The sequence below is a fragment of the Crocuta crocuta genome, unplaced genomic scaffold (assembly GCF_008692635.1).
Source record: "Crocuta crocuta isolate KB4526 unplaced genomic scaffold, BGI_CrCroc_1.0 scaffold367, whole genome shotgun sequence".
Lineage (NCBI taxonomy): Eukaryota > Metazoa > Chordata > Mammalia > Carnivora > Hyaenidae > Crocuta > Crocuta crocuta.
Window position 1 is genome coordinate 82,889 of NW_027527936.1, and position 16,951 is coordinate 99,839.

At 54.2% G+C, this 16,951-nt stretch overlaps 1 protein-coding gene across 1 annotated transcript; it reads left to right on the forward strand.

The window, feature by feature from the left end:
• The first annotated feature begins 1,661 nt into the window (after nucleotides 1-1,661).
• On the forward strand, nucleotides 1,662-15,634 carry NT5C1A (5'-nucleotidase, cytosolic IA). Its single transcript, XM_077752187.1, has 6 exons — nucleotides 1,662-1,787; nucleotides 8,930-9,097; nucleotides 9,554-9,683; nucleotides 11,106-11,228; nucleotides 13,269-13,453; nucleotides 15,013-15,634. The coding sequence occupies exons 1-6, from the start codon at nucleotides 1,662-1,664 to the stop codon at nucleotides 15,376-15,378; spliced, it is 1,098 nt and encodes a 365-aa protein (XP_077608313.1). The 3' UTR covers nucleotides 15,379-15,634.
• Nucleotides 15,635-16,951: the final 1,317 nt, after the last annotated feature.

Below are 16,951 nucleotides of genomic sequence, written 5' to 3' on the forward strand. Positions count from 1 at the left end.
ATTCGACTATAAGCGTATAACTTTTGACTCCTCAAAAACTTAACTACTAATAGCCTACTGCTGACTGGAAGCCTCACTGATAATATAAACAGCCAATTGACACATATTTTGTATGTTGTATGTGTTATACACTGTATTCATACAGTAAAGCTAGAGAAAAAATGTTTTAAAAAATCATAAAGAGGAGAAAGCACATTTACAGTACCCAACATATATTTATTGAAAAAAAATCTGCATTCAAGTGGACTCATGCACTTCATACCCATGTTTTGCAAGTGTGAACTGTAGAAGAAGGTGGGAAAGGTTGCCAGTCAGACAAAACCAATAGCCGCCAGCTTTTGAGGGGCATTTGTTGAAGGGAGGTGGGGACTCTTACGGAGGTGTAGAGATGGACAGTATTGTCTGGCCTCATTTGGGAATTGGGACACTGTCTAGATCAGTGGCAGCTCCCTGTCAGGGCAGCGTGGGTTTCTCTTTCATGGGGTCTCTGCTGCCCTCTGCACACCTTTTCCCCATCTTTATCTGCTGATCGGCTCATTCTGCTTAGAGTTTCTACCCCCCCACTTAGCTTTATGTGGCACATAGCTGCAGCTTGGTAAGGCTGACCCAGGTCTCTGTGTCGAAGTCACTCTGCCAAAGGGCAGTCAGACTGGAGGGAGTCCGGGGCCATCCATGGAAACAGTCTATCAAGTCTGGAGAAGGGCAAGCTAAAGTACTTACCCCAATCCTAAAAGCTTTTATTACTTCTCCCTTCCTCCCACACAGGGTTTGGTTGGCTGCCCCCAGGACATGGCAGAGGCTGGGCATAACCCTCCATTTTGTGCCTCCTTCCAGCCAGACGCTCTCCAGGCTAAGCCAGTATGTTCTCCCGCTCCCCCACACCTGTGCACACCTCTAGGCTCACACAGCGATGCCCCTTGTCTGCTTCCTGACCTGTACCTTGGGAAAGATGGCATTAGTGGCTGCACCCCAGGCTCTGCACCAAGGGGAGACAGTGCCCTGGAACTCCAGGGTGGTGGTCCAAATAGTCTTTGGTTCCCAAGCTCCTTTTCTACCCTCTCTCTATTCAGTCGCTTCACAGCCTGTGACTAACCACTCCAACCTCTGCGCGTGGAACCTGTGAGCACGCGCCCTCTGGTGGCCCTCAAGGAGCCAGCAAGAAGCTGGGTTCAGTCTTGGGTGTCTCCGGGTCTGGGTCCCCCACCGGGATGAGGGGACCTATCTCACCAGGCACTGTAAAGGCCCGTTCGCCTTGGTGGGAAATAGCTGTCCAGCTGCGCCCTTTATTGTGTGCCCGGCTAGGAGCAGCGTCCTGCTCATGGACGGAGCTGTCCATCCACCACCACCTCCTCTGCCTCCGCCGAAGGGACTAGGGTCTGGGAGAAGGAAGGCCAATCGGATCCCCAGGGTCCTGGCACCAGAGGGGAAAGAGGCGAGTTAGCTTTTGGCGGAACGGAAGGGGTGAGACTAGCTTTTCATTTTCTCCTCTGGGGATCACCATCCTAGGAAAGAAAAGTTGCCAGGCCTCTCCTCTCTCGGTGCCCTTGAGCACCAGAGAAAAACACGATCCCCGAAAGCCAGAACCCGCGGCAGCCCGCAAGCCCAGCTTCAGGTCCCCTCCTCCAGGAAGCCCGAGAGGCCAANCGGGTCGCAGCCGGATCATGGACCCCGCGGAGCCCCGCGAGCCCCGGGAGCCCAAGCCGGGGGCAGAGACCGCGGCGGCCCCGCGATGGGAGGAAACCAAGACTTTCTACGACAATCTCGCGCCCAAGAAGAAACCCAAATCGGTAACATCAGGGCCTGGGGACGGAGGAGGGCAGGGGAAGGGTCACCGGGGGAGGGTCGTAAGCCCCCTGGAGAGGGACCCGTGGCGGCCCTCCGGGAGGGGAGGCAGCTCCTCAGCACCAGAATGCGCCGGGCCGTTGGCGCCGGCTCACGTTTATTTTGGGAGCTCTGCGCCGGTGGTGTTGTTTTTTTTTAACCGGGGCTCGGGTTCCACGCCAGGACCCCCTCCCCCATGCTGTCATCAGGGCCCAGCTCCTCCGACAGCGGGCGGCCAGGGGCGCGCGGACAGCACACTTGTTGGCAAAACGGGTTAGCGGCGCCTACGGAAGCGCCCCGTGCTCGGGTAACCTGACACTGGAAACCTGGCTCCTCGCTGTGCGCTCAGGTCCCTGCCCTCTGGGCATCGGGCTTCGGCCCCCCAGCGCCTGCATTCGGGCTCTGGCTCAAGGCCCTGCGCCCTGGGCTCCAGGTACTGCGCTGCCGCGTCCTAAGATGCACTGGGATCTTCGCTCTGTGTTCAGGGCTCCCGACGCTGGACGCCGCGGCACAGCTCCGGGCTCTGCTCCCATCGCAGTGGTCGTTAACATCCCCGTGACCCCCGTGGTGGTCTCAGCCCTCTGATACTCACACAGAGGAGAGAGCTCCTTTCCCCTTCGGACAGATTCGCCTTGGCATTGCTCATCCCTGCTTCCCAGATCTCACAGCGTGGGAAGGGGCCTGACAGAGGTTGGCCCACAGGCGTCCTCCAAACAGCACCAGCCTGACCTTAAAGCATCCTGCTGCTTCCCTCCACGGACCCTCCCCCAGGAGGCCCACCCTGTCAACAGTCATTCCCTGCAGCACCGCTAGGCCCTCCCTGCTCAGCAGTGGGGACTGAGAGGTGAACTGGGTTGAGTCCCTGCCTCAGGAGCTCACAGTGCTCCGAGGGAGACCCTGGACATAGTGAGTGCTCAGAGGAAAGACCCTCCTTCCATGGTGCCCTGGGAGCATAGGGGAGCAAGTGACTGCCCACCAAGGAAGGCTTTGTAGAGGTGGCATCTGAGCTCACCGTAAAGCCTGAGTAGGCAGCTTTTCCCAGGCAGACAGGGAAGCAGGATGGGCAAAGGCTTGGGGATGTCTTAGAGCGGGAGAGGGCAGGATCTTTGCGAGATGCATCAGAACAATGCCAGAGACCCACATAGGGCCTTGAGTGCCATATTAAGGATGCTGGGTCTTCAATGCGTTAGGGGTTTTAAAACTAGGTTCCACTGGGACCCCATGTTTCTGGGGGCTCTGCACATATGTGGATCAAATTTATTTTCATTTTCCTTCCAACTACCTCTTAACTGATTAAAAATGTGTAATAAAGCTCAATTCACTCAAATGTGCTATGTGGACGTCTTAGCACCTTGGATACCCCCAACATACTAATTTATGCTACAGTGCTGCAGGTTGATTTTTTTAAAGCAAAACTCAGAATAAATCTTTCCCTGTGAACTGCTTAATAGAAGATTATCTTGGAATTGCTGGCAATTATTGTCCCTGAGTATCTTGAGGCTTGTAGTTTAAACAATACAATTTTTTTTTTTATTTTTTTTTTTTTACCATTTGCAACCACCTATTGGTGTGACTCAGGACTTTCTCAATACTGTGCAAAAACCAACAAACACAGAAACAAATTAACTAGATGATGAAATTTAGGCCGCACTGGCAGCCTAACCCCCAGTTTCAAATTTATCACCTATACAACTGTGCCGCTTCTGTTATAATATATCCTGTTGACATTATAATATATTATGTACATGTAATACATTTGAATCAAATAGTAAATTAGTAAAAAAGATTTATAGTAATAAACTCTAGTAATATCTTTTTTACATATTAGGGTTCTGCCCTGGAGTTCATCGAAGTAAAAGGTTAATCTTTTTAAAAAGTGTGAAGACCATTAGAATGCTGTTGTAGGATTTTTCAGCAGGGGATTAACTTGGTCCCATTTCATTTTAGCAGATTGTTCTGGGGCTGTGTGGGATGGATGGGAGAGGCTGAGTCTGGCAGCAGGTGGCCCAGTGAAGAGGCTGGTCCCTGCCTGAAGAGGAAGCTTGACTAATGTCAAGGTCACGGCCCAGGGGATGGAGACTGGGACTGGGGTTGTGTGCAGGACTCACCAATGTATCTCCTTCATGGGACCAGGGAGCTCAGGTCCAGTTGTCTGTCATGACCCCTGACGCCTCATGGTCCTCTGGGACGCCCCACTCCTTCCTGTAGCAGCCCCTCCTCCCACAGGCTATTTTGGAGGCTGTAGGCCTCCTGGGCCCCATCAGAGCATATTCTCATTCCCAGAAGCTTGAGTGAAATACTTAAGCCCTGAAAGCCCATAGGAGCCCCTCACCTCATGGGGTCAGGGGACTCCTCAGTCCAGACCTAGCTTGTCACTCTCTCTTCCAGCAGCTCTTCTCCCAGTTTGACTTTTTAGAAATAACAGCTTTTGGCTGCGTTCCTCTCTTGGGCCCAACAGGCAGAGTCTAGTCAGTCTAAATGAGAGCTCCTCAGGCGGGCTGGGCAGGGCCACCTCTCCTCCGTTGTCCCCTGCACCGCCCCCCAGCACCAGTGGAAGGCCGAGAGAGCTGGCTGGACCGTGGCTCCCAGGAGCCCAGTGTTCTCAGGCTGAGTCCCTGGTGTGGGGCAAGGGTCTCCCTGACCCAGTTCCCAGTCTGGAATCTGGACTTCCTTTCTGCGTTCTGGAGGAGCCGTTCCAGGTATGCCTGACAACACATGAAGCGGTGGCCTCCCTCTGCAACCAGGTCCTGGGGCCTCTCCAAGTGCTTGGCTTTCCCCCAGCCCTGGCCAGCCCTTCACCTGTCCCTTCGGCTCTGCCTGGAGCATGGAGAGGCCACCCTCTCTGTATCTCTCATAGCAGTTCAGGCCCTCTGGGCCCCAAGAACCCATCCCACTTGTACAGTGTGAGAGCAGATGGAGCTGGCAGAAGGGTCCTGCCCTGGGGACCTCCGTTCCGAGGAGAAAGAGAGCCCTGCCCTCAGTCTTAGGACATGGCTTTCCCTCATCGTTTCTCTCAAATCTGTAAGGGGAAGTCTGTGTGGGGCAAGGGTCCCAAGGAAGTGGCTGAAATGGAAGGGATTGGGGTCATCTGGGAGCAATCAAGGAGGGGCTTACGGAGGGAGGTGCTGCTGTGTGGACAGAGGCCAAGTTAGAGGTCGGAGACTTGAGATCTTACATACCTGGCTCTGCCTTGACTTTGCTGTGTGACCTAGGGTAATACTCTGCCCCTCTCTGAGTCTATTTCCCCATTTATAAAAGAAGAAGGGGAACTGGGATGTTTTTCCCATGATGGCCAGAGGTGGGATGGGATGGGGTCTGAATAGCTCAGCCAGGGGGACCCAGAATGCAGTAGTCTGGCAGGGACTGTGGGACAGCAAGTGAGGAGCGAGACCTTGGCTGGCTGCCTGGGCTGGAGCGGCTGACTTGGGAACCTGCCTGAAGGGGCTGGGAGGGCAGCTGGCTCTCTGTCCTTGAAGGGGTGATGGGCCTGTCCCTGGGGGCAGTAAGAAGCCCAGCCCCCATCCTGAAGGCCAGCAGCCTCCCTGGGTTCATGAGAGTGGTCTTCCCACCACCCCTATCCCACCCTGGCCAGGCCTCTATCACCCCTTTCCTTTCGGTCTTTTAACCTTACCTTATTTCCTCGAAAGCTCACAGTTGCCAAGGGGATTGCGAGGTACCCAACCCGTGATCACGCAAACGAGGGTGCTTGGCAACTGGGAGAGGCGCTTGGTGAGCCCCGGAGAAGAGGCACCTGTCCGGGCACTGCCTTTCCCTGGCCCTGCTGGCCACACACACCATCTTGGTTGGGGTAAAAGTCAAATGCAAACTGAGGTTTACCACGTGAGCTTGGGGAACTCTTTGGTCTTCTGTTACTCCTTTGAGGTTTAAAGCTCCATTAGCCACTAGCCATTCGTAGCCACTTAACTTTAAATTGATTAAAACCCGGTGCGGTTAAAATCCCAGTTCTTCAGTCTCACTAGCCACATTTCAAGTTGCTCAGTGGCCACACGTATGCACACAGATAGCACTGAACGTGTCTGTTATCACTGAAAGTTCCACTGGACAATGCTGTTCTAAAGGGTGGCACAGATCTCTGCCTTGGGGGTTGATCATAAGCTCCATGGGAGCGGGGATCATGCCTGTCACGTGGTAATCACTCAGTGTCATCAACTGATGGGGACCCAGGCTTGACTCCAGAGAGAAGCAGTGGAGTTGAGTACGTGGCCCGCAGTGCTGGCAGCAGCAGCCAGACTCTGAGTCCGTTTATGAGTGTTAACCCCCACCTTACGCCTCAGTTTCCTCATCTATAAAGTGGGAATCACAGTTCCAGGAATGCTCAGGTCACATGGATGTGTTGGGACTCTGGCTGCCTGTGCACCCAGAGGCACACACCCACATTCTGTGAACATTGGGGTCCATGTGCCCATATGCACCAGCACTCCTGTATCCCTTGGGTAAATTCCTAGCAGTGCTATTGCTGGGCCATAGGGGAGTTCTATCGTTAATTTTTTGAGCAACCTCCATACTGTTTTCCAGAGGGGCTGCACCAGTTTACATTCCCACCAACAGTGTAGGAGGGTGCCCGTTTCTCCACATCATCGCCATCATCTAGAGTCTCCTGATTTGTTCATTTTAGCCACTCTGACCGGTGTGAGGTGGTATCTCAGTGTGCTTTTGATTTGTGTTTCCCTGATGATGAGGGATGCTGAGCATCATTTCATGTGTCTGTTGGCCATCTGGATGTCCTCTTTGGAGAAGTGTCTGTTCATGTCTTCTGCCCATTTCTTCACTGGATTATTTGTTTTTCGGGGGTGGAGTTTGGTGAGTTCCTTATAGATTTTGGATACCAGCCCTTTATCTGATATGTCATTTGCAAATATCTTTTCCCATTTCATCGGTTGCGTAATAGTTTTGTTGATTGTTTCCTTTGCAACAAGCACCCACATTCTAATCCTCCCCACGGATTATGAAGGGTCCAGATAGTGTCTGCGGTGGCACACCCTCTCCCCACTCCACTGCAGGTGGTGAAGGAGCCCTGAGGCCCTTCCAGGCCCTGACAGTGGCCTTCTAGGCCCTGCCTACTCTTCTGGGCTCCTCTCCACCCACACCTGCCCTGGTCTCTGCTCACCTTTGTGAATGCTCTGTGCACGTGCTCACCTCCTCATGCTTCCCTTCACGGGACTCCATCTTCTGGGCTCCACGCAAATGCCTCCTCTCCTATGACAGCCTACTGTGGACCCCTGTCATCAAAACTCTGCTTTCACCTGTGTTCTGTTACTCATCCCAACCCCTTTTGCGCCTCTGTTTACCTGCCTTTCTTCCCTACCAGCCCGTGACTCTGAGGGCAGGAGCCAAGTCATTACCAGGGCTACTCCCAGGCAGAGCCCAGGGACCTGGCACAAAGGACCAGTATGTGTTTGTAAAATTTGCATCAACCAAAAAAGTATTCTCTGAGCACCTCCTATATGTCAAGCAGTCTGAACAGATCAGGGTACCACACTGGAGTTACCGGTTCATATTAAGTTTCTTATGGCAAATACTGTTTCTCATTGAAACAGATTACTTAAGAGTTCAGAGGCATTACAGATGTGCTGAGCACCTGCTATGTGCTAGGCACAGTTTTAAGTACTAGAGATACAATAAATAAACAAGATAGCCCTGGTTCTTTCTCCCTCAGAACTTAAGCATGGTTCTTGCTTCCTCCCCAGATCTGTCTAGAAATGTTTAGAAATGGTTAAATAAGGGCTGTGCTAGATTTAACTAAAAAAGGAACTCTATGGGAGAGGTAGCAAACTAGGAGCGAGGAATGGCTTTCTGCAGGTGACATGTAGTCTGAGACCTGCAGTTTGGGTAGAAATTAGCTAGATGGAGGGGCAACGGGGTGACTTAGTTGGTTTAAGCATTCAACTTTGGCTCAGGTCATGATCACATGGGTTTTGCAAGCTCTGTGCTGATAGCTTGGAGCATGGAGCCTGCTTCAGATTCTGTGTCTCCCTCTCTGTCCCTCCCCCTCTCATGTTCTCTCTCTCTCTTTCAAAAATAAATAAACATTAAAAAAGAAGTTAGCTAGATGGAGTCAAGGAAAATGCAGATCAGGCAAAAGGGACATCATGTGCAAAGGCTCAGAGACAGACAGAAAGGTATGCTCAAACATGAGAAAGGTCATATTGAACAAAGTGGGATAACAGGAAGGTGACGGTGGAGAGAGGTAGAGGTCTGTCTCAAAGAGCTTCCTACTCCATACTCAAGGCTATGGAACAGAATTTGAGAAGAGTGGGTACACGGAAAGGGGGAGGGGCATCATCAGATGTGAACTTGAAAAACATCCCCTGACAACAATATGGATGACCTGTGGTGGGAGATGGTGATGGACTGGACTTTGGCAGGGAAGGCACAAAGAGGTAGATGAATTCTATACAGTTGACAGGTTTTGGTGATTGACTGGTTGATGGACTGATTGGTGGGGGAGAGGAATTGAGGAATGGGGAGGATTTGAGGTTGACATCTGGGCTCTGGCCTTAGTGTTAGGTCCATGGTGGTGCTGAGCATTGAGATGAGGAGGGGGTGGGGGATCAGGTTTGGAAGTACAGGGGATGGTGGAAATTCAACTTCGGGCATGTTGAGTTTGAGTGTCTGTTAGTCAACTGGGGTAGTTAGATGTATAAGTCTGGAGCCTAGCAGAAAGATCTGGGCTGGAGATACATTTTCTTATATAACTGCTATGTTTCCGGGCACCATTTCTTCCTAAGGGGCATATAGCTCTCATCTTGTAATGGAAGCCATCTGGAGACCGTCTTGAGCATCAGACGTACTCCGGCTACATACACTGTATTCATTTTTCCGTTGTGTCCAAATGGTTGACTAGACTGCCGACTGCCCAAGGGCATACCCCACCCACCATATCATGCCCCTTTGTAGGGAGCCATGATCTCCCTCAGTTCCTGGCTGGAGGGGGTCCTGACCCAGGTCTGCCCCTGCTCAAGGCTGAGCCTTCTTAGGGCAGAGACCGGGCCTGGGTCTTCTCCCTGACCCTAGTACCCAGAGAAGCTGGCACGTGCGACCTGCCTCAGGGAGTGTGAGTAACAGCCCTCCTCCCGCACCTGCCCAGCCCAAGCCTCAGAACGCCGTCACCATCGCTGTGTCCTCCCGAGCCCTGTTCCGCATGGACGAAGAGCAGCGCATCTACACAGAGCAGGGCGTGGAGGAGTATGTGCGCTACCAGCTGGAACATGAGAATGAGCCCTTCAGCCCCGGGCCGGCCTTCCCCTTCGTGAAGGTGGGTGCCACCCAGTGCCTTTCTGGGGATCAGAGAAAGCACTCCTAGGTGTTTGAGTAAGGAAAGGGGGCCCCTCTGGGCAGACGCCAGCCTGCAGGAACTTAGCGTGGCAAGGGGTCGGAGCCATCATGGGAAGAAGAAACTGCCCCATCCCCTGCGCTAATGCAGCTGCCCCACTCCAGGTAACTAGCTTGCTGGGTGGAGCCGGACTGGATTTCAGCCTCCACTCACCCTTTCAGCGAGGCGCCCCTGTGCAGCCGTCAACCAGCACGACGGCTGAGGTTGGGATGAGACAGTCCACGTCCACTGATCTCACCCCTGGCCAGTCTCTGACCACCCCTCTCCCCCTCCCCCCACACCCATTAGATCCCAGCTCACCCTCCTCCTCCCCAGCCCTGGCTACCAACTCTAGATATCAGTCCCCGGGGTTCTGAGCAAGGTCCCCTCTCCCATCAGGCTCTGGAGGCTGTGAACAGGCGGCTGCGGGAGCTGTACCCCGATAGCGAGGACATCTTTGACATCGTCCTCGTGACCAACAACCACGCTCAAGTGGGCGTCCGTCTCATCAACAGTATCAACCACTACGGTGAGCATCAGGGGCTTGGCCATGGGACACCCTTACTAGACGCTGGGGGATAGGGTCACACTGCTGCAGGAGGGAGTTGATACCAACTGGAATCTGGACCCTGGGGTATGCTGGTAGGCTAGCCCTTTAAGAAAACAAAACAGACAAATAAAAACCCTGACTGTAGCATTGCTGTCTTAGGGTATAAATATCCCCACCATGGCTGATTTTAAATTGCCAACAGAGAACAATTAACTGCCTCAAAAAAAAAAAATCCCTGAATGTGAAACATTAGGCTCTCATAAGCCAGTACAAGCCGGCTTCCAGCACACCACTGCACAGGGCCCCTATGCATTGGGCAGGGCCCTTGCTGCCTCCATGCCTCAGTTTCTCTGTCTGCAATGGGGCTCACAGGCCTCACAAGGCTGCTAGGAGGACTAGGTGCGGTTGTCAGAGTGAAGGGACTTTGTGTCTCAGTCCAAACTCTGAATTGGAAGTAATAGACCCTCATGAAGCAGCCTAAGCTGAGGAGGGTATGACACTTTCTTATTCGGTTAAAGGGGTGTCTCTTAGAACCACAGCGCAGGAAGTAAAATTGGGCCCACAGGACGCTGAATCCAAGTACTGGAAGTTTCTCTGGGGCTTTTTCTCTCTGGGTCTTATTTCTGCTTCTCTCGGCAAGTCTGTCTCCATCCTCCCTCCCCCACACCTCTCTTCCCAAACTCAGTTTCTCTGCTTTTCCTGAATATGGCCCAAATTTGTAAGTTTAACAGTTCTTGTTTTAAGCAACGAACAGCACTTCTGCGGCGTTTTAAAAATCCTAACTTCAAATTGCTGGGAGCGATGATGTTCAAAATATCTAACTACCCTAAGACATAGGCACCTAGTAATTAGGAAACACCATCTACGGTACTGGAGCAGGGCCCTCACGGGCCCCTTTTGCACCAGGCATTAGCCGTTCCATTGTGGATTGTCCCACACCCGGGCTGGGGTAGTGATGGAGTAACTCAGTAACTCAGAGCCACAGCCTCTTCACCAACCACCAAATCTTTCACAGCCTCCTCCCACAGGGGCAGGAGGTCACCATCAGCCTGGGAGGATCTGATTGGCCCATCTTCAGTCAGGTGTCCGCCCCTATCCAATCAGCAATGGCCAGGAGGGCCAGGCTAGGCTGGGGACACACCTTTTGTAGTACTGTGATTACCTGCCAAAAATATACTACCCTGAGCCAGGCAGTCACTCCTGGGTGCCCATCCATGTTTCGTGAATGAAGGATGGAGGGGCTCAGAGAGGGGAATGGTGGCCTAAAATCACTCAGATAATCCCTCTGCTGCCCCACCACCAGTCAGAACCAATATGGCATCCACTGGACCCCAAGGGACCACTCTGAGGCCCTGAGGGTTGACTTGGGCATCACCTGGGTGTTCTCTACCTCCTCCCCAGACCTGTTCGTTGAGCGGTTCTGCATGACAGGTGGGAATAGCCCCATCTGCTACCTCAAGGCCTATCACACCAACCTCTACCTGTCGGCAGATGCAGAAAAAGTACGGGAAGCCATTGATGAAGGTGAGTCAAACTGGGAAGGGAGAATATGGGGGAGCCCGACAGAGGGGTTCCAGGGGTGTGGGGCCTGGTCCTAAAGCTCTGAGCAAGTGCTAAAGGTTTCCATGGTAACTGGAAAGGGAGTACCTTCCTTAATTCCTATGACCTGGCCTGTAAACTCTGAGAATAAGGCCCCACCTGTTCCACGGATTGGCCATCTATTCCACTCTCCCACCTCCTACCCTACCGTGGTAAGGATGCTTTTACTCATCAGCATCACCCAGCCTTCCCTTTCCATGGAAACCCTCTTTACCTCCCAGAAAGCTACTTCCTTCTAAGAATCCTCCAGATCAGTAGTTCTGAGTCCTGTGTGACCATGAGCAGCCTCCCCGCCTCTCAGGGCCAGTGGGAAGAAGGTCAGTGTCTAGAACATCCTGAGCACTGGGGTCTGGGAAGTGGTTGGCATTCCAGTAGCTGGCCTGGCCGGTGCTGAGGTGAAGTTAGGAGACTCAGCGGCAAGTACTGCCGAAGAGACTTTCCTTCCACGTGTCTCTCTCCAAGCGGCAGTTTTGGGTGGCCTCCACGGTCTCGGTCCTCCTGACAGGGTGCATATCCCTATTGCTCATGGAAGAAAATAGACCCACAGGGGAGGGGGGACTGTCCCCCTGCCTGAGACGGCTCCTCAGCCTGAACACTACCGTTGGGTTTCTCCATCAACCAACAATATATCCACTTTTCTCTTCTTTCATGCTGTCTTTTGCCTAGAAGCCTGGCTTCTTTCCCACTGATGCCTCACTCCTCTGAGTTGCTTTGGGTTCAAAGAGGCTTCTTTTAACCAGAACCCAGAAGTGATTTCCCTAGGCAGATGTCGCACCCTCTGGTTGGGGCCTTGGCCCTGACCTGCATGTGTGTCTCTGTATGTCTGTAATTTGAGCTCAGACTAGCAAGCAGGGGATGGTCGGGAGGGAGGCCCTTCCCAGAGTCGGGTGGTCCTGGTTCATCTTGGCTCCCATGTTGTGGGCGCTGAGAAGGTGCCTGGCCTGATCCCCAGGGCCTGGTCCTACTTAGAGCATCCTCAGGCTGCTGAAGGGGGCCTGGCACTGCTCTCTCCTCCCGGAGCTCTGCCTTAGCCCAGCCTCTGTGAGCGTAGATCCCCAAGAGCAGGGCTGAAGCAGCCTTTGGAGAGATGGCCACTAGAGCACAGAGCCCCAGGCCCCCAGCCTCCTGGCGCTGGCTGCCTGCTGTCCAGTGCAGCTCTGGTCTGGGGCCAGGGCTCCCACAGGCATCCTTCACCCCTAGAGGCCAGGCTTGCAGAGAGTCTGTGGGCACAATCGGATGGCATTGGGACTGCCCTTGATGGTTACCCATGTTGCCTTGAGGGAGCCTGAGTGGGGCATACCTGGTGGCCACTGTGGCAGTGGACTGGGGGTGCCCATAGGTTTCAGCCTGGGATCTTAGCTCCAGACAGAGCTCAAACACCCTTAATTTTACCTTGGTCCAGAGAAGGTGAGAGACTCACCGGAATCAACAGTAGAGAGTAACTGAGGCCAAGCCCGCATTGGGGCTCCTTCCCAGCCACTAGTAAGTCAACATCAGGTGCCTGTAAGGAGCTCCTAGAAGGACAGTAGTGACCTGGGGGGCCCTTCCTTCCTGTCAAGACTGACATTCAGCTGGTCCATACCAGCATGACCTTACTAGATATTAAAGAATTGAAAGTTCTCCATACTGATTGGTAAATAGTTGCTTCCCTGAGTCCTCTGAATGACCCCTGTTTCCTGGGGCCTCCCCAGACCTTCCCACAAAGAAGTAACTAAAAGGAAACCCTGACGTGGGCCAGGGCCCTCAAAGCCCTTCTCAGAGCAAAAGCCACTGTCTATTCTTATTGGCCAGTTTTTAAATGTTCTGAAAACGAACCCTCATTAGCCTTGCTCTGAGTCCTGGATGAGGCCAGTGGGGCTAGGATAACCTCAGATAGCTGTCTCTTGGCCCCAAGCAGCTAAGGCAGGTGTCAGGGGCCCCTGTAGCCTAGATGAAAGCAGACAACCCTTGCCTCTCTCTGCCCAGGGATTGCAGCCGCCACCATCTTCAGCCCCAGCAGGGACGTGGCTGTGTCCCAGAGTCAGCTGCGCGTGGCCTTCGATGGGGATGCTGTGCTCTTCTCCGATGAGTCAGAGCGCATCGTCAAGGCCCACGGGCTGGACAGGTTCTTCGAGCATGAGAAGGCCCACGAGAACAAACCTTTGGCTCAGGTGCTCCACACACTCCCCAGAACCCCTGAGAGGGGCAAGGCGGGTCCCCAGAACTTGCCCTTGGATGGAACTCCGAGCCCAGAACCAAACCCCAAGTTCAGCCCAGAATCCAGCCGGGTCTCCTCACCAGGCCTCCAGCCTTCATCCCTCTCCCCTGACCCCTGGCTCCCCCTAATGAGCTTCTACCCCTTCAATGAATCCCATCCACCTGAGTGCAGTCCCCCCCCCCACCTTTGGAAGCCCCCATTCTCTTTCTTAGCTCTCCTGCCCTCTCTGAAGCTTCCTTCCCTTTGCCAAAGGCTTCACTCTCTCTCCAGAGCTGCCATCTTCTCTCTGGGGCCCTTGTCCCTTCTCTGAGATTCCCTCATCCCTCTGAGTCGTCTCCCAGGTCCTCAAGAAGCCCCTGTTTACCTCACTGAAGAAAAGAAAGAGCTGGATGGCTCCTCAGGGGGCATGAGACCGAGCCGAGTGTGGGGTCTGGAGCGGCGTCCCTGCTTTGGGCCACACCAGCCCTCCCACCTCCTGCTGTCCATCCCTTGGCCAGGAGGCTCAGGGCCCCTTATACTGCTTGAAGTCTCCCGGAGAGCAGAGTATGGCCTGGAGCCTGGTGAAAATCCCCTGGGGTTAGAGGTGTTGGGATTCTCGGACCTCCTGGGAGGTCCTATTTGTGCTTTTAACACAAATCTGGTTACTCAGTCCTCCCAGAACCTCTTTCTCCAAGAACTCAACAGGTTTCTGGAGTTGTGGCCCCTGCATATTCATCTGACTTGCATTCTTGTGGGGTCCCTCTGAAACCCCTGGGAATCCAGGGCAGGATGGTTTTACCACTAAGTGGTAGGCAGAGGCCCAGGAGAACACTACTTGCCAGCGACCGCTGTTTCACAGCCTCGTCCAACCCGGCGAGGGGTCTCCAAGATCAGAAGCCCACCTGCCCTTACCTCCAGCTGCTGTTGTGATTTTCCTCTGCATCAGCATCTGGCTCTTTATTCACACATCCTCATTCAGCTTTGCTGTTCTAGGCACAGTGGAGAGTAAATCCATTCCCTGATCCCACAGGGCTGGAACGCGACACCCTGAGCCACCTGTGCCCAAGGGGCAGGGTCGATATTGAGCAGGTGCACATTGGTCTGTCTGTCCCAGTGCTTTGCGGCTGGAGTCCATTCTGATGGGAGGGTGCCCATGCCACAGTTACTGGACATTTTGAACATCCTCCCCGCTGATAAGCACAGAAGGCTGCGCTTCCACAGCTGCAGGACAGACACCTGTGTACCTGGTGGGCACGTGGATGGACATAGGGCGGAACAGGTGCTCTGGTATGGTTATTCTGACACAGACATCCCCAATCACAGCAGTGTGGACACCAGACCGATAAGGTACACACAGTGTCCCAGCAGGTCCAGCAGAACTGGGAGATTTAGGGATCTCGAGAAGCTTTCCCGTCCCAAACAACAAGACACTTGTGCTTTAGGAGGAGCCCCGCTGGCGGAGGGGGTTGGGAGGGAGGGCGGCAAATTTTTGGGAGACAGATGAGCTCACGGTGTTCCCTTGCTTTCTTGTAGGGCCCCTTGAAGGGCTTTCTAGAGGCGCTGGGTAGGCTGCAGAAGAAGTTCTACTCCAAGGGCCTGCGGCTGGAGTGTCCGATCCGCACGTACTTGGTGACGGCACGCAGCGCAGCCAGTTCGGGGGCCCGGGCTCTCAAGACCCTGCGCAGCTGGGGCCTGGAGACGGATGAGGCCCTGTTCCTTGCGGGAGCGCCCAAGGGCCCCCTCCTGGAGAAGATCCGCCCGCACATCTTCTTTGATGACCAGATGTTCCATGTGGCTGGGGCTCAGGAGATGGGCACGGTGGCCGCCCATGTGCCTTACGGGGTGGCACAGACACGCCAGCAGGCTGCACCTGCGAAGCAGGCCCCATCCGCACAGTAGCCGAGCCGCCAGCTCCAGGCACAGCTCCCTGTCCTACTTCACTGTGTCGTCCAGCGGACCCTTCTAGTTCGTCACCACTCTGTCCTGTGTGACGGCTCCCGTCCCCACGTCTCCACGAGTGAGGGACTTGCTGGGAATTGTGCAGACTGAGCCAGCCTTCTCACCAGCCCCCCAGTTTCGGGCAAACACTGTGTCATGATCCCAGCTAAGGAGAGGAAGACTACAGAGTAGCTGGGCTGCAGAGAAAGCTGAGGGAATGAGGGTGGCAGGTCAGAGGGGCCAGGTCAGAAGGGAAGGGGCCTGGGGTAAAAACCAGCTCAGTGCAATGCAAGGAACATGGCTTTGAGAGAGAAGGCATCTGGCTTCTAAGCTCCGACCTGGCCTTAGCTGTCTGGCTTTGGGTAAGTCCCTCCCTTCCACAGCCCTCAGTTCCCCCATCTTGCAGGTGGTTTTCAAAGTCTCCTTTAACTCAAGAAACTTGGTTTAGTAAGATTGCTCTGTGCCAGGGCCGCAGCTAGTCCATATCGTATATTTGTGCAGTTAGAGAAAAGCACTGTCTCTAGAATGAATTTCCTCTGGGCTGGCCCAGACCCACACAGGGGTACTTGGCCTGCTCTGCGCATGTAGCCTGTTTTTTCAGCCCCCACTGGCTCTTCGCCTTTGTCAGATGGGTCAACTCCACAGTTGTCTGCATCAACCCTACCTCTAATTCCATGCATTTGGAAACCACTGGACAAGATGACCCATCTGCTCCCTGTGACCCTCTACTCCGAGTCATCCACCAGGGGTCCACTGCGGGAGGCGGGAGGGAAGGTTTTTTGAAGGAGAGAGGAGCCAATGTAGCCTGCACGCAAACTCTCCTTCCACCAGCAGGGGGCACTGCAAGCTCTCCCTTGGGGGAGCTGTAGTGGCAGCCTGCTAGCTCCCTTTGCTTTTGCTTTCAGCCAAATTTCCATTGTTCCTGCCTGCCCACCCCCCTCAGCTCAGCCCTCAGTTCCTCAATGACCTCATCCTCTGTCCTGGCAAGCAGCTCCGCCAGTGGGGGAACGAGGTGGGGCTTGGGGCTCACTGTTGTGGACCCAAATGCAGAGGCAGAGAGCTCAGGGGCTGAAACGGGAGGTAGTCCTGCCTGCGCAGGAGGGAAGGCACCCTACCCCCCCACCACCCCCCACCCTGCCCCCAGGGAAACGTGGGAAGGTTGGGTCTGAGACAGTGGCGTGTTAGACAGGAAGGAGCTGATGTGTGCACTAGGAGAGCTCTCCGTCCCTGGGACGCTGTGTGAGGGACTCCAGGTTGCAGTGACCGCCCCCCCCCGCCCCCCTGCAGCGCACCGGTGGATCCTCGACCCTTGCAGGAGCCTCTGCAGCGCCTTTGTCACCACTTCCAGGGGAGAACTCTCACTCCTTGAAGAGTCAGCCTCTTCCTTTCCTGATGAGCCTGGCTTTCTCTATGAAAAGAGGGTGGGGACACTGAGAGCTGGTCCCTCAGGAAGACCCAGAAAGGGTGAGCAGCCATCTGTGTGAGCCACTCGTTGTCTAGCTCGCAGAAGAATCCCCGCTGTGAGCAGGCACGT